The sequence below is a fragment of the Plecotus auritus genome (genome assembly GCF_963455305.1).
Source record: "Plecotus auritus genome assembly, chromosome: 11".
Taxonomy (NCBI): Eukaryota; Metazoa; Chordata; class Mammalia; order Chiroptera; family Vespertilionidae; genus Plecotus; species Plecotus auritus.
The window spans coordinates 4,412,224-4,429,793 of record NC_137777.1 but is presented as its reverse complement, the minus strand read 5'-3'; the positions used below and the strand labels follow the sequence as shown (position 1 = coordinate 4,429,793).

At 50.3% G+C, this 17,570-nt stretch overlaps 1 protein-coding gene across 1 annotated transcript in view; it reads right to left on the bottom strand.

Annotated features, from left to right (window-relative positions):
* DNAAF11 (dynein axonemal assembly factor 11) overlaps nucleotides 1–16,695 on the bottom strand; it is a 38,884-nt gene extending 22,189 nt beyond the window's left edge. The window contains exons 1-6 of the mRNA XM_080646285.1: nucleotides 16,561–16,695; nucleotides 13,106–13,273; nucleotides 9,115–9,192; nucleotides 4,995–5,167; nucleotides 3,323–3,564; nucleotides 2,424–2,615 (exon numbers count right to left, since the gene is read on the bottom strand). Of these exons, the coding sequence (XP_080502411.1) occupies nucleotides 2,424–2,615; nucleotides 3,323–3,564; nucleotides 4,995–5,167; nucleotides 9,115–9,192; nucleotides 13,106–13,273; nucleotides 16,561–16,570 (863 nt within the window). The 5' untranslated portion in view covers nucleotides 16,571–16,695. The remainder of the gene's footprint in view (nucleotides 1–2,423; nucleotides 2,616–3,322; nucleotides 3,565–4,994; nucleotides 5,168–9,114; nucleotides 9,193–13,105; nucleotides 13,274–16,560) is intronic.
* Between the last annotated feature and the right edge of the window lie 875 nt (nucleotides 16,696–17,570).

The following is a 17,570-nucleotide window of genomic DNA, read 5'->3' as shown; positions in this document are numbered from 1 at the left end:
TGCAGGTTGTTCCCCCAAAAGTGTATCCACACTTTAACAGCTGATAGCTGTAGATTCTATTATATTTTGAAAATGAAATGTATTCTACCTATATAACTATTCAAAGTGGACACACATCTTTTGGGACACCCTGAATATGTATACATTTATATACATATGCTAGAGGCCCAGTGCACGAAATTTGTGCACGGGGGGCGGGTGTGTGTCCCTCAACCCAGCCTGCACCCTCTCCAATCTGGGACCCCTCAAGGGATGTCCGACTGCCCATTTAGGCCAGATCAATGGGCAGTCGGACATCCCTATCACAATCCAGGACTGCTGGCTCCCAACTGCTCGCCTGCCTGCCTTCCTGATTGCCCCTAACCACTTCTGCCTGCCAGCCTGATCACCCCCTAACCACTCCCCTGCCAGCCTGATTGATGCCTAACTGCCCCCCTGCCAGCCTGATTGCCCCTAACTGCCCTCCCCTGCAGGCCTGGTCACCACTAACTGCCCTCCCTTACAGGCCTGGTCACCCCTGACTGCCCTCCCCTGGAGGCCTGGTCCCCCCCAACTGCTCTCCCCTGCAGGCCTGGGTTCCCCCCAACTGCCCTTCCCTGCAGGCCTGGTCACCCTCAACTTCCCTTCTCTGCTGGCCTGGTCACCCCTAACTGCCCTCTCCTGCATGCTTGATCCCCCCAACTGCCCTCCCCTGCTGGCCATCTTGTGGCAGCCATCTTGTGTCCACATGGGGGCAGCCATCTTGTGTGTTGGAGTGACAGTCAATTTGCATATTACTCTTTTATTAGATAGGATAGAGGCCTGGTGCACGGGTTGGGGCCAGCTGGTTTTCCCTGAAGGGTGTCCTGGATCAGGGTGGGGGTTCCCTTGGGGCATGGGGCGGCCTGGGCGAGGAGCCTGTGGTGGTTTTCAGGCTGGCCACACACCCCCCCGGCGACCCAAGCGGAGGCCCTGGTATCTGGGATTTATTTATCTTCTATAATTGAAACTTTGTAGCCTTGAGCAAAGGCCAGGGCCGGCCAGGGCAGGGCGGGAAGCTTGGCTTCCTCCATCGCCGGGGACAACCCAAGCCTCCTGCTCTCTCCAGCTTCGTGGCTGCCGCCATTTTTGTTGGGATTTATTTATCTTCTATAATTGAAACTTTGTAGCCTTGAGTAGAGGCAAGGGCTGGCCAGGGCAGGGCAGGAAGCTTGGCTTCCTCCATCGCCAGGGACAACCCAAGCCTTCTGCTCTCTCTGTGGCCGCAGCCATCTTGGTTGAGTTAATTTGCATACTTGCTCCTGATTGGCTGGTGGGTGTGGCTTGTGGGATAAGCAGAGGTACAGTCAATTTGCATGTTTCTCTTTTATTAGTGTAGATACAGTATATAGATAAGTATATACAAGTATATTGTCCATATACATATAGATGGGTGCATATACATTAGAAATACTGTACTTGTTAAGTAAACATAGAATTCCATTTTGAAGAGTTCTTGAGCCTGCAAAGCACTTTTACCTTTATTGGCCCATGTGATTCTCTTAACAATACAGTGGGGCAGGGAAGACAGGTGTGTGGTCCCTGTTAACTGAGGAGGAAAGAGAGGAGGAGAAGTTACCCGGCGTAAATGGCAGAGCCGCAACAGGAATCCACTCTTTCTGAGGCCATCCAATGTTCTTCCCAAATCACCAAGTTGTGTAAATAAGCATTTTAACGAACTTCGGTCCTCATGTTTGTACCCGTCTGTCTGTCTAATTCATAAGGAAAATGTGATGAAAGCAGCACTGGCTCTGCTCCTCTGTGGGTTTCTTACTGCATTTCAGAGCTGACTGACTGCATCCCCAGCTCGTGAATCAGAAGCATTACCACGGGTGACACAGTTTGCACACTGGACTTAAGAAAGGACATGAAATGGAAAGACACGGAGCTTATCTTTTAAAAAATCCTACCCCGGAAATAATAGCTTGTGCGTTCTAGCTTTTGACAATTACACATAAATAATGTGAAAGTGAAAGCATGCTGTTAAATGTCCAAGAGAGTTGTAGGAAGGAAAATACAGCACCTAATGAAATTAATTTCTAATTATTGATTTTGCAAATGAAGATACACAAAGGAACTCATTCATCCCACCAAGTGGTCTTTCTCTCGGTGTCATGATGACTATTATCACTAGCCCAGGCCCTACTAATACTCGGCACGTTTAAAGAACTTAAGACATCCAAATGAAACTCTACCTAAAATGCCGTAACTCATGACCTTTTAAAGAAGGTCATTTGATATTAATAAATGTTAGAGGATACAATTCAACAAAACACTGAACTTAACAAAAAGCACAGTTTATGTGTGATGGCTAAGGAGGTTGACCACAGATAATGATGAAAGAATGAGCAACCGTGAAAATAGAGTCCGTAACCTTACTCTCAATGATGGGAGAAATGGAATACCTTGATTTTTCTTTGTCTTTTCGTTGTTTTTCCATATGTCTAAGAGTCTCCAATCTCGACTCAGGAGTAAACAAGGAGGGCTTATTCCAAAACTCCAGGTCATCTTCCACATCATCTACTTTCTTTCTGTTGGGTTCCCCTTCCTGTACTTCCGGTGCCTGGAGCTGGTCTCTGCTCCCTACAGAAGGTGGGCTAGGAGAGAACAGAGAGACCCAGAGCACATGAGACCAAAGATGGATGTGTGGGTTTCATCCCTAACGCTGCTCCTTTCATACCTTATTCATTGTTCTCGTGTTATCTTCTTGACAGAACGTGTCTGAAAGAGAGCTTCTCTGAGCCACGCTGGAGGAATCGCCGGCCCAGCACTGGGGTGGGCCCTCTCGGCTGGCGGCTGGCGGCTGGCACCAGGAGGACTATGGCAGTGATCAGATTTGAGGGATCACACACCCGGCTGACGGGAGCCACTGGGAGCTTTATAAACAGGACCGATTCCTGGGCTCCCACAAAAGAGTCTAAAAAACTCAGCAGCTTTGGGTTGAGGCCCAGGAATCTGTCTTTTATAATAGTTGGCAGGAGGTTCTGATAATCAGACGACCTCAGGGCCTACTGCGCCTTAGCCCTGGAGGAGGGACAGGGAGAAGAGGGCAGACACTTCCTGTGAAAATGAGGCCGATACACCCAGTCACTGGCTTTCTATTTGTGAGCCCCCTGGTTGGTTCTGGGACACAGTACCAGAGCCTCCGCGTACAGTGGTGGCTGCCAGAGCCAGCAGTGTAATAATACACTCTTCTAATGAATCGTCTGGGATGCGGGGATGCTGCGGGCTCCTTGGGAAGAGAACACGGTTGGCTGCTTTTAACAAGAGTTAGCGGGAAGATGAACTCCAGTAATTTACATACGGATTCGCAGCGACGTCTGCGTCCCGGCGTCCGTCCGCGTCCCAGCGTCCGTCCAAGCCCGGGGGGCTTTCCTTCTCTCCGTGCTCCTGCTCTTCTCGAAGTTTCCTCTGAGCCTCGCTCTTGTCTCGGGCTCGTCTGAGGCAGTAGGCTTTCTCCTGCTCTCTGATTTGTCGCTCGACTTCAGGGAAGTCCTGCAATGCCTGGATCCTTTCCGAACGTTCTATTTCTTTCCCGTCCAGCCACTTGAATAAAAAAACAGCCGACGTGGAGTGATTAGCCCAGAGCTGCAATCTGAATCTGTCCCAGATGACTTTGATGGGAATGTTTTAAACTTAGAGACAATAAACCAGGGGTCCTCAAACTTTTTAAACAGGGGGCCAGTTCACTGTCCCTCAGACCGCTGGAGGGCCGGACTATAGTTTAAAAAAAACACTATGAACAAATTCCTATGCGCACTGCGGGCCTGGGATGAGTCGGCTGCTAAGCAGGACAGGCAGCGGCACCCGGCGGGCCGGATCAATGTCCTCGGTGGGCCGCATGTGGCCCGCGGGCCGTAGTTTGAGGACCCCTGCAACAGTGCACCAGGTGCTATGGGGAACATCGGAAACTCTGATCTATGTCGATGTTGATTTCATACGAGCAACACTATTCCTCTCAAGTAGATCACAGCTTCCAGCGAAATAAATGGTGATTAAGATCCTCAAGTTGCCCGGCAGGTGGGGCTCAGTGGTTGAGCGACGACCTATGAACCAGGAGGTCACGGTTGGATTCCCGGTCAGGGCACATGCCCGGCTTGCGGGCTCGATCCCCAGTAGGGGGCGTACAGGAGGCAGCTGATCGATGTTTCTCTCTCTTTGATGTTTCTATCTCTCTCTCCATCTCCCTTCCTCTCTCTCTAAAATCAGTAAAAACACATTTAAAAAAAAAAAAAGATCCTTGAGTTAACCAGCCTATTTGTAAGTTCTAGTAACCATTTATGAACGCTGTTTTGAGAGAGAGGCTGTTATTTCTATTAAACTAGCAACAATAGAGGAAGGACTTGCTACGAAGCCCGCACATCAGCGGAGGGAAGCGGGGAGAGTGGCTGCAGTGTGAACGGTGGGCTGTCGGGTTCAAATCGCACCTGAGCCCAGCTCTCCGAGGCCCGACTTCCGACCCCGAGTGCACTCACCATCCCCCTGCCGGGGCCCAGGGGGATCTGAGAGGTGGAGCCTAAAGCACCTGGAGCAGCCGGGGCCTGGGTTTCGGGCACCCATCCGATGGCGCTCACACTTCCGGCGGGACCCCTGCCCCACGGAGGCGGGCTCAGCTGGACCCCGCACCTTTCCGGGGACACGGCTCCCGGGTGATGCCACGGGACCCATCCCCAGGATACGCTGCTCCCACCAGTGTGTTCTCGAGGAGTCTCTGGACAATGACGATCAGCCAATGTCTCATTTATTCTAAACCTTCTAGATTCAATGACCCGAGTCACTCATTCTCTTCCTCAAGGAAATGCTACATGAGAAATGGGTCCTGTTAACCCAGAAATCTCAGCCAAACGATTTTAAAGGCTCAGTAAGCCAAGGAATGGGTTTTGATTTTCTGGGATATTTCATTCTCTGAATCGGGGGAATTGTAGCTGCTTGTTGGCATTTTCGCTGAGATTTCTGCGTCGCTGGAGCGAGCGCACCTTTAACTGTCGGAGAGTTGCCACCACGAACTGCCGGTAGCCGTGGAAGTCGGCACACGGGTTCCCCATGAGAAAGAGCTCCCGCAGGTGGATGTTGCCCCGAAGGGTCTCCACGCTGCTCAGCTCCCCGATGAAATTGACTGTCAAGTCAAGTTTTGTCAGCCCCTCGCATCCTGGTGAGAGAAATGAAAGCAAAGAAATAAATCACATCGGTCATCAAATGGGAGAGCCCTCCCCCTGAACTGCCGGCAGCAGTTCACAGACGTAGCAGGAGCCACAGCGTATGCCGGTCTGCCGGTGAATCGCACTGCTGACCGGATCCCACGTCCGCACGGCCTTGCGCCACGGCCCTGGGAAGTTACAAGCCTCGGCTTTCGCATGTGTAGGATCAGAATGGTATTGGTCCCCAGTTCAGAGGTTGTTGGGAAGAGAGTATGAAATGATTCGAAACCCCCGTCACCACAGCCCAGGTCTCATTTTGATAGCCCACATGAGATAGAAAATAGAAACAGGGTGGGGAGAAGGGATGAGAACCCCGGGGGTGGGGTGAGGGCGAAGCCTGCAGCTTCCTCCTCAGGACGTCACAGGATGGGGCCCCCAGTGAGAACACCGAGGGCAGCCGAACAAGCACAGTCTGAGCACACTGTCTGGAACCGTCCCAGAGCGGAGGGGAGTCGAGGCTAGTCACCCCTCGCGGCAGGGCTTAGGGTTCTGAGGGCAAAATAAAGACCCACATTTTCCAACGAAAGTATAGAGTGCGCTTTGAGTTTTTAAGCTGTGAATTTATTACTACAGTAAACATATTAATCAGTAAAAAGATGACTATCCAAAATGCACAAGAACAGCCCTAGCTGGTTTGGCTCAGTGGATAGAGTGTCGGCCTGCAGACCAAAGGGTTCCGGGTTCGATTCCGGTCAAGGGCACGTACCTGGGTTGCAGGCTCCTCCCGGCCTGGGCCCTGATCGGGGCATGTGCAGGAGGCAACCAATCGATGTGTTTCTCTTACATCGCTGTTTCTCTCTGTCTTTCCCTCTCTCTTCCACTCTCTCTAAAATATATCCTCGGTGAGGATTAAAAACAAAAACATGTACAAGAACAAATAAACACTGTTATATATTATAGATTCTACTACACAGGTGATGGCAATTCATGACTTCACATCTTCAAAAACAATCATATATATGAAAAAGGACAACAAAGTCGTTATTTCTATTAAACTAGCAACAATAGAGACAGAATTCTAAATAAGATTGTTAAGCTTATCAGACTGTAATTATACTTTCCAGCATTCAATCTGACAATACATAATGCAGGCTTTTAAATGTTTTCCCCTGGGTCCAGAATTTCATTTGGATACGTCAACTGAGAACAGGTGATTGTACAAAGCTGATCAGAACAGCTCTGTTCACAATGGCAAACATCATTAAAAACACTTCAGGCACCACACGATAAGGATTGCCTGAAACACGTCAATATGCTTGGTAATTCAGTCATTAAATTATAAAACTGTGGACTCGGCCACTTATGTGAAGAATGAGCATGAAACTGCATGTGTCTATAAATACAGTGAAGGTTACGTCTCCATATCTGCATGTTGGTTCTGCGCTGGGAAGAAATGTCAGATGGCGTTTATGAAATGTGGAAGGTATATTTGGGGGAATCTAACTTAAGGCGCAGGTTCCCGGTCTTTCCCAGTTACCCTGGCAGATTCTGGGAGCCCTTTCAATGCTGTTTCTCTTTCATGTAAGAGCAGCCTGACATTTGAAAGACTCCACGGGTTTAAGAATTCATATATTTTTGGGTTTTGCTGTAATGTTGCAGGTGAAGGACCCTCCAAATGCCCATCGTATTTTTCAGAGTGGTGGGTTCTTAATTTTCCTCCTACTCAGCCCGCACATGAGAAATCCAGCCACAATGGCCATCTTACAGAACAATTCCTGCTGAGCGAGCCAGGCTTGAGAATGCCTCCTCGCGGGAGTTAGCGCTCCTTTCTTTCACCGAGTCCCACCCCGGTCTCCGTCTCCGGCTCTGTGATGATCCAGCTCGATGACCCCCGGGGGTGTGAAGGTCATTGAAATCAACCACACTGACTGCCCAAGGGGGAAAGCTCAGGCTGTCAAGGAATCCCACTTCCCGGTTAGGGTGGGTGAGGAGGCGGGATGGGAAAAGAAGGCACTTGAGTCTACCCCAGGGATTCCACAACAGGGAAAAAGGAAAGAAGGATGCTAGCTATTTTTTCCAGTCCAGCGAAACAAACAGAAATGCAACTTATGTTTAAAATCATATTGAGATTTACTCAAGTGGGTGGGCTGAGTGTGTATATGTAGCTTCCTCCTCTCTCACCTTTAAAATTAAATAAGAAGATGCCAGCAGACAAGCCGCCTGTCCCTCCATACATATCCTCAAACCGCCCTGGCCCAGGGCATCCTTATCAGAGTGGGGGTGGGGGGGAGGCAGGGCGCCACAGGAAGAGGCATCCAGGTAACAGGCCCCAGGTGGACCCTGGTTCCCAAAGCCCCAAAAGACAATAGTGACGATGCTGCCCTCCAGTGGTGGATGACCAAGCCAGGCAGCAAACAGAATTGTCCATGTCCTTTCAGACCCTTTCCTAAAAATAGCAAGGCGTGGCCACGCCAACTGAGCCAACTGAGAGTGAGTGTTTTTATGAGTCCTCTGAAAACTTAGGTTGATATTTAACAAAACTTGGACCCTGATTAATCTGTCATGCCTTTTGCTTACAGGGGAACACGCTGACAGGGCTGCAGAGTGGCAGCTGGGAGAGCAAGGACTCCGTTTCTACCGCAGAAAAACGCCAGACACGGGAAGGACCATCTCACTGCCAGCACTGATCTGGCCTTGCGTCTGGCAGTGGTGACAGTCTAGGGCAGGCTTTGAGGATGAAAGTCTTAAATGCATGATGAATGTCAATTTGCTCACCAGGAGGTGAAGAGGCTAAACTCGGCCATCACCTAAGTAAAATCCTCCTAATGTTAGCTCCTGGCAGATGGGAGTGGGCGTGCCTGCCATTGCGCCCGCCCCTGCCCGCTCCCACAGCCCGCAGCAGCCCCGCCAGCCAGGCCAGAGGCTGGACCTGGGATCCCCACTTCACAAGGGCAGAGGAGCCCTGCCAGCCACCGAGTCAACCAAATCCTTTCAGATTATTAACAGACACTTAGGAAAAAACAAAACAAAACAGTGCAAAAGAGAAGCTTGCAGAGTAAAACAGGAAACCTTCCGTGGCAGAACAAGGCAAGGCGGGTTAAATGAGGAATGCAGGCTAAAAGGCATGGAGCAGGCGTCCTCAAACTACGGCCCACGAGCCACATGCGGCCCGCCGAGGACATTTATCCGGCCCGCCGGGTGCCTCTGCCTGTCCTGCTTAGCAGCCGACGCATCCCGGGCCCACAGTGTGCATAGGAATGTGTTCATAGTTTTTTTTTTTAAACTATAGTCCGGCCCTCCAACGGTCTGAGGGACAGTGAACTGGCCCCCTGTTTAAAAAGTTTGAGGACCCCTGGTATGGAGGATCCATCCAGCGCAACCAAAATATACTTAAAAGAAGTTTGAGGGGAGATCAGATAATACAGAGGTGATGCGTACGTCTATTACCTTTGATTGTGGTAATGGTCTCACACGTGTGTGCCTATGTCCAAACTCATCAAAATGTATGCATTAAACATGTGCAGGTTTTTGTAGGTCAATTATACCTCAATAAAGCTACCATATTATTTAAAAAGAATTGCCCTAACCAGTGTGGCTCAGTGGATAGAGCATTGACCTGCAGACTGAAGGGTCCCAGCTTCCATTCCGGTCAAGGGCATGTACCTTGGTTGCGGGCACATCCCCAGTGGGGAGTATGCAGGAGGCAGCTGAATCGATATTTCTCTCTCATCGATGTTTCTAACTCTCTATCACTCTACCTTCCTCTCTGTAAAAAAATCAATTAAAAATATTAAAAAAAAAGAAAAAAAGAAAAAGAATAATTGTGCTCTAAAGGACACCATCAAGAAAGTTGACATGAAACCCCACAAAATGGGAGGATATATTGTTTTAGCAATACTGTTTAAATCGAATCTTAAATCTCCATTTTAATTCACAAAAATAAGAAGAAAATTCTTACCTTCCAGATTTTCAATTTTTTCAATGTTGTTTAAAGCTAAATTCAAATATTCGAGTTTCTTGAGTTTGCTGACATTTTCTGAAATACACAAAGACTGTAATTAACCTTCAAGATCAAAGACTTATTTGTATAATCTATTGTGAAGATGGTAAAGAGAATCCAAGAATTATTATAGCTATCAAAACCATGTCGGTCTTTGAAATCCACACCTGTACCCCACACACTGTGGACTGGCAATGCAACATCCGTTTCTCTCTCCATCCTTTCTCATGGAAGCCAGCTCTGCTCATGCCTCTACCGGGCCCCGACTCTGGGGGTTAGGCTTAGCCTAACTGGGCCGGTGCATGGCAACCCCACGTCCCATGCTAGTGACGGCTCAGGGTCCCAGGAGTAAGTCAACCAGCCCATGGCAGTCTCCTGGCAACAGCGTGATGCGGGGGAGGGCACGCAGGCCAAGCGCTCCCGACCAGATGGAAGGGGAAGCTCTGTATTCCGTGCTTGGGGAGTTCCTTTCTCTTTTTCTGCTGGATGTTTACAAAGGAGGAGGTGTGATCCCCTACTGATACTCAAGTCCGCTTGCAACCAGGAAGGGATCAGGTCCAGGATGAAGCCCACGGTGGCTGCTGGAGCAGAGAGAAGGAATCAACCAACCAAGAGGCGGAGCCTGCCTACCAGGGGTCCTCAAACTTTTTAAACAGGGGGCCAGTTCCCTGTCCCTCAGACCGTTGGAGGGCCGGACTATAGGTTAAAAAAAAAACTATGAACAAATTCCTATGCGCACTGTGGGCCCAGGACGAGTCGGCTGCTAAGCAGGACAGGCAGCGGCACCCGGCGGGCCAGATAAATGTCCTCAGAGGGCCGCATGTGGCCCGCGGGCTGTAGTTTAAGGACCCCTGCTAGACACATTACTGGGTCCAACACTAGGGCTTCTTACTGGAAAGCCTGGCTGAGCTGGGTTTTTCTTTAACTGGAGCCCAAGTCACCCTGATACGGGACCATCGTTTTGAATAAACACGGAAGACCATGTAGCCCGGCCTGTGGGGACTCAGTGATTGAGAGTCAACCTATGAACCAGGAGGTCACAGTTCAGTTCCTGGGCAGAGCATGTGTCTGCGTTGCAGGGTTGCTCCCCAGTGGGGGGCGTGCAGGCGGTGGCCGATCACTTATTCTCTCTCGTCACTCATGTTTCTTTCTGTCTTTCCCTTTCCTTCCTTCTCTGAAACCAATACAAACATATTTTAAAGAAAAGGAAAGGAAAGAAAGCGAGCTTATGTAGGCAAAGCAACCACCATAAGTAAGTCAAGAAGTCGATGGCCTTTGAAAGCAGCTGATAACACCAGGGCTAACACTGCTGAGTGCTTATGACACGCCACGTGATTTTCTGAGCATGCTGCAGACATGATGTCACTCATCCTCAAATTAACCCTGCGAGGTGAAAACCCTGTTATGCCCTGCCTTTCTAAAGGACAATACCCAGGTGTGAAGCCTCAATCCACGTGTCCAGGGTCAGGCGGCAGAGCCAGGAAATCTGACTCCAGAGCTTGGCAGCGAGTCACGGTGCTCCCTGCGCCTTGAAAGAACAGTCCTTTCTCAGACCCCACGGATGTCAAAAGCCCCATGGAGAAGGGTGTGGTTGGGCAGCCCCGCTTAGGGACTGCTTCTTCCGCCCGTGTTTCAGGGGCAGTAAAAGATCAAATAGGATGACTTAAAACCATCACCCTTATCATCCCATTTCATTTTAAAATTTACGAAATATCATCTAAGTTATCATAGACCCAAGGATAACAGTTTCCATCTCTAAGCCTCAGTTGACTCATTTTTCAAAATGAGAACTTCAGAAAAAATTACTCCAGTGCTCTCAGCAGTTCTGATGCCTGGCAAAGGCGCTCTAGGCGACGCCTGAGCATTTCAGACTCAAAGGACATGCAGAGCGCCGTGTGACAAGGGTTTTGACAGATAAGAGTGTCTACTCTGCATCCCCAACAGAAACACCTGGAGTTAACACATAAAATTGCCAGCCCGCAATCAAATACCTCCTCCTTCCCACGCATGTTAGATGAATTACCTCTTCAATGCTAAAAGCATCATCTGGCAGAAAACATACAGGTCAGATGTGTTGGGGAAGGATGTGCTCAAGGCACTCAGGACCAATGGGCCAAGGGAGTCAGGGAAAGAGAGGCTCATAAGTAAAAATGCCTAGAGCAGGGGTGGGCAAACTTTTTGACTCGAGGGCCACAATGGGTTCTTAAACTGGACCGGAGGGCCGGAACAAAAGCATGGATGGAGTGTTTGTGTGAACTCATATCAATTCAAAGTAAAGGAGCGGAGGGGAGAGCAAGAGAACCGGATAGAACAGCCGGATCCGGCCCGCGGGCCGTAGTTTGCCCACGGCTGGCCTAGAGCCTCCAGGGCGGCAGGGAGGGGTCTGAGCATCCTCGCCCAAGCCCTCCTGGACGAGGCTGCCGCCAGCCGCCACGACCAGCCCCATCCTGCCCCAATTCAAGCAGCTCTGGGCTCCCAACTTGGCCCAGGCCTGAGGCTCATCGGAATGTCATTACAAACGCAGGTTCTGGGAGCCCCCCCCCCCCCAGATGCTGAGCCCCATTTTAACAGGACCCCTCAGCTCACAGCTGGACCGACAACTAAGCGGAGCCTTCCCCCGAGCCCATCAGCATCTCCAGTGAGGGACGGAGCTCAGGAAGGCAAACTTCCACCGCTAGGGCACGCGAGCAAGTGGAATCCAAGAGCAGTCCTCTTACCAGCTAAAGGAGTGCCTGTCTGCCTCTGAAGAATCCCATTATTAGCATGTAAAAGGCTGTTTAATTTCAGAATACTTTGGAAGCCAAAACTGTGAGCCTTCTCACAGCTCTGAAAAGGACTGAAATCTAGGCTCTCGTCCGTCATTGTGAGGGGCCAGCTGTGCAGATTGAAATGCAGGGCCCCTGTCAGAACTGCCCGATCAGAAGGGCCCTTTCATGCTGCGTGCGTGAAAGCTGGTGGTTGTCAGAACAACCGCTTCATTGAACAGCGGGCTAAGTTTCCCGTTTCTGGAAAAGTCAAAGATGCTGGAAATCATGTTCTGAAGAAATAGAAAGAATTCTAATACGTCTTCAAAAAGACGATGCAAATTCTAGGTTTTTGCACATTTAGAGCCAACTGGGGATTACCCAGCCAAAGAGAGGCAAGCGCACCCCAGGTCTCTGGCCCTGAGTGCACACACACACACACACACACACACACACACGCAAGCCTGAGAACTTCTCGTGTGAGGCTGCCACCCTGGGAAGGTGAGTAGCATCCCTGGGCCCTGCACACCCCCCAACACCCACGCACTCTGGTGACAACCAGAAATGTCTGCAGACTTGGCCACACGCCCTTGTTGAGGACACTCGCACATCGCCACAAAGAGTGAACACCTAACCTAGGGGCTGACCCAGGGGTGGGCAAACTTTTTGACTCGAGGGCCACAATGGGTTCTTAAACTGGACCGGAGGGCCGGAACAAAAGCATGGATGGAGTGTTTGTGTGAACTAATATAAATTCAAAGTAAAGGAGCGGAGGGGAGAGCAAGAGAACCGGATAGAACAGCCGGATCCGGCCCGCGGGCCGTAGTTTGCCCACGGCTGGGCTGACCTCTGGTTCCAGGCCAGCCCCACAGGCGCTGGTGCTCACTCTGCCTCATCAACCCTGACGCCACCCTTTGCCCTCCAGCTCTGGCTGGTCCTCCCTTCTGCTCCAGCCTTCATGCGCTGGCCGGCCGGGCGCCCTGGGTACCGGACAGTACGTATCACCTGCCCAGTGAGCCCAGGCTCCGAGCATCCTTTCACGCCGTCCTTACACCACTTGTGATTGCTGGCTGCTATGGCTGTGTCCATTCCCCCGTGAAATTCTTTCTTAGCTGCTGCCTTCCTCTACGGGTAACACCGTCTTACCCACAGTTCTCCCATTCCAGGGGCTCAAGAACCATGAGAATAAAGTCCTGGAAACTTACCGATCTTCCCGATGAGATTGTTTTGAAGGTAGAGGATCTTTAAATCACGGCACCATTTGTCAATGTGTTCCAGCCTTTCTATTTCCTGCTGATGCAAGGAGAGTTCCTCCAGGGAAAAAATCACACACTCGTTGTGCTCGGCATTCCGTCGAATGAGGTCTTCTGTGACTGCAAGGACATTTGTCGCACATCACACATCGGCCCACGTGGTCATCATCGGGTTATGACATGACTGCTGCATGGGTCTTTCCTTGCAGTTAAATCAAAGAGCTCTGAGCAGTGCTGCGCCCTGCTGGAGGTTCTGACCCACCCTGGGTCAGAGGGAAGGGACAGGACAACACAGTTTTCTCTCTTTTGCGCAGGGTTTACACACATCATAATCTGAGCCCTAACCGGTGTGGCTCAGTGGATAGAGCGTCGGCCTGTGGATTCAAGGGTCCCAGGTTCGATTCTGATCAAGGGCATGTACCTTGGCTGCGGGCACATCCCCAGTAGGGAGTGTGCAGGAGGCAGCTGATCGATGTTTTTCTCTTATTTATGTTTCTAACTCTCTATCCCTCTCCCTTCCTCTCTGTAAAAAATCAATAAAATATATTTAAAAAAATAATCTGGCCACTCAATATATATATATATACACATACATATACATATACATATATATATTATTATGATGATGATCAGATTTGATTGGCCAGGTTATTATGATCTCTGAATGCATAATAATCTGGCCACTCAGTGTATATATACATATATTAGAGGCCCGGTGCATGAATTTGTGCATGGGTGGGGTCCAGCTAGCCTAGCCATGGGGAGGGGACATGGGCGGTTGGCCGGCCTGCCTGCTGGTCGAACTCCTGCTCAAGGGGACAATTTGCATATTAGCCTTTTATTATATAGAATATACACTGAGTGGCCAGATTATTATGTGTTCAGAGATCATAATAATCTGGCCACTCAGTGTGTGTGTGTGTGTGTGTGTGTGTATGTGTGTGTGTGTATATATATATATATATATATATATATATATATACACAAATATATATATATATATATATATATATATATATATATGTAATTGACTTCAGAGAGGAAGGGAGAGGGAGAGAGAGATAGAAACACCAATGATGGGAGAGAATCATTGATCGGCTGCCTCCTACACCCCCACTCTGGGGATTGAGCCCTCAACCCCGGTGTGTGCCCAGACCAGGAATCCAACCATGACCTCCTGGTTCATAGTTTGATGCTCAACCACTGAGCCACGCCAGCCGGGCTACACACATTTTGCAGTACGGATGGAGACAGAGTTGATGGGTGAGGACTGTGGGCATGTTGACATGGGATCTCGTGGTCAAACCAGGTGAGACTGTGGAGGGAAACCAAGACAGAGCAACTGGCTCCTGAGAGGCACAGTGAGGCTGACAGAGGGCAGCAGTGAGGAAAGGTGCAGCCATTCATTCACTCAGCCGGTCAGCGTCAGTGTAATGAAAGCTCCAGAGGAGAGCGGGACACCCAGAGTTTGCACTGCAATCTTATAAAGCAACCGCCACACGGTCTGTTTCCAGGAGGAATGACAGGAGCCGCTCAGAGGAGGAGGGGTAACAAGAGTCTCCTGTGCAGGGATGTGTAGCACTGGGCTGGCCTGACGGTGGCACCAGGGTCTGGAGACAGTACCCCGGGCTCCACAGCTCCAACCAAGGACAACACCTAAGTCATCTTCATAGGATACATTAAAATCGAGGGGACAATTGACAATGGAGAACCCCTGCATTTCCAGGGCTGTTAAAAATTATTAATCCAAGCCCTGGTTGGGTACCTCAGAGCATCGTCCCGATACACCAAGGTGGCGGGTTTCATCACCATCAGGGCACATACAAGAATCAGCCAATGAATGCATGAATAAGTGGAACAACAAATCAATGTTCCTCTCTTTCTCTCCCTCCCCCCCCAAATCAATCAATCAATCCATCAATCAACTTATTAACCCATTTGGTCCTTACATTTTAGGAATGTGAAAATATTCCATGTTCATCCCAAGAGATAATAAAAATTCATTTATTGCTCATTTACAAGGTACCAGGCAGTTCCCTAAATGCTTTGCATGTAGTAACATATGCGTAGATACAACATCTATTTACATTTGTCAGGAGAGGAGTGAAGGCACAGTTCGTAAACTCGCCCAAGATCCTAAATGTGTTGAGGCAAAGCCCTGCACAGCACCTGTGGCTGCCCCCGGCCATGCCACATCCTTGAAGTGGAGTTGGCCTTTATTAAGAAATATGAAACATGTATGAACCCGATCATTCGTGTGCAGTTAGCTGAACCCTCCGCTACTTCCGGTGACAGGAGCGGCTTGCAATGTCCGTTCTTTGGAAGAAAGACAAGGGAAAGGGAGAGGTAGCGAGAGAGAAATGCCACGCAGGGGAATGTGCCTTCTGCCCTAAACCTTTTTTTTTTTTTTTAAATACATTTTATTGATTTTTTACAGAGAGAAAGGGAGAGGGAAAGAGAGTTAGAAACATCAATGAGAGAGAAACATCGATCAGCTGCCTTCTGCACACCCCCTACTGGGGATGTGCCTGCAACCAAGGTATATGCCCTTGACGGGAATCGAACCTGGGACCCTTGAGTCCGCAGGTCGAAGCTCTATCCACTGAGCCAAACCGGGTCAGGGCTGCCCTAAGCTTTGGCTCCAAAAACAGGCAGAGATGACTGCACAGGTGGCTGGGAGGAATGAGGCGAAGGGGCAGCCGGGCTTGGGCTTGCTGGGCACCCACTGCCTGGGGCACTCCACTGTCTCAGGAGGCCCCTGCTAGGAGGCAAGCCAGCTTCTGCTAGGAGGCAGGCCAGCTTCTCCTAGGAGGCAGGCCAGCTTGCAGACATGGCATGGTGCTCTTGGTATTTTAAAGGAGCACCTTTACACCACTATGCCTGTAAAATGATGTTATTATTGCCTTCTTGTTTTGGAGATGGGGAGGCTTAGGCCCAAAGGCGGTGAAGTCCCTGGCTCCTCGCCAGCAGCTGGAGGTGGGAGGCCCGGCTCGGTTCCCTGGGCCACTAGGCACACTGCCTTCCCAGGAGTCTGAGGGGCTGAGGCTCTGGGACAGTGACAGCGCAGGATCACACAGCAAGCAAGGCCACGCACAGGCCTGACCCGGTGTGTCTGACCCCAGCACTTCCACTGCGCCTTTCAGCCACCCCCTCGCCCACCCCATTTCACAGATGAGGACCCCAGCCCCTCAAAGGCAGGCTGCCAGGCGGGTTGGGTCGGAGGAGGGCCTGGCACAGCTGGGTCTGCCCAGGGCGAAGGGGCGGGATTTGCCGAGCTGGGCTCGGGTCCGCGGGCGGGTAGGGGCAGCGGTGGTCCGAAGCTGGCGCCGAGGGTCCTGGTGGACCCGGGCCGATGCCAGGAAAGGGGACTATCGAGAGCGGAAGGTGGGAGAGGAAGGGGCGCTTACTCCGGCCCATGGTGCCTCTGCGGGTTCGTGGGCCCTGAAGCCGGACCCAGAGTCCCGCGGACTCCCCTCACGCTTCCCGGTAGCGACTCCGCGCGTCCAAACCTGCCCTGGGAACCATGGCAACGGGGACTCTACGGCGGCCGCGCGGGGCCAGGCGGCGCCGCGTTTCCTGAGCGCGGGCAGAGCAGAGAGGTGAGACCCGCGGGGGGGGGGCTCCCGGGAGGAGACTGGGCTGTCACCAACCTTCTTATCTTTTTGTATTTTATCTCTCTCACACCTTCCGTAGCCAGGCGATCTAGATTTGGCCTCCACTCCACATACTAGCGGTGTGACCTTAAGCTTCCTGAGCCTCAGTTTCTCCCTCTGTAAGATGAATAATAATAATAATAATAATAATGACCGCAAGGGTCCCTGGGAAGCTTGAATGAGATCATGTGAGTCAGTGGTCAGCAAACTCATTAGTCAACAGACCCAAATATCAGCAGTACAACGATTGAAATTTCTTTTGAGAGCCAAATTTTTTAAACTTAAACTTCTTTTTTTTATTTTTATTTTTTAAGGTATTATATGTGTACATATCTTACCATTGCCCCCCCACCCCACTCCCATACATGCCCTCACCCCCCAATGTTTTGCATCCGTTGGTTACTCTTACATGCGTGCATATAAGTCCTTCAGTTGATCTCTTATTTCCCCCAACTCTCCCTAATCTTCCTGCTGTAATTTGACAGTCTGTTTGATGCTTTACTGCCTCTGTATCTATCTTTTTGTTCATCAATTTATAATGTTTTTTATTAACTTTTTCTAATGCCACTTCTTCAAAATAGACTCGCCCAGGCCGTGGTATTTTGTGGAAGAGCCACACTCAAGGGGCCAAAGAGCCGCATGTGGCTCGTGAGCCGCAGTTTGCTGACCACGGATGTGAGTGAATGAGAGACACTTGGTAAAAACAGCGGCTCAGTATAAAGGTTCGTGGTCATCTCTTTAAAGTCACAGCCCAACACCAGTCA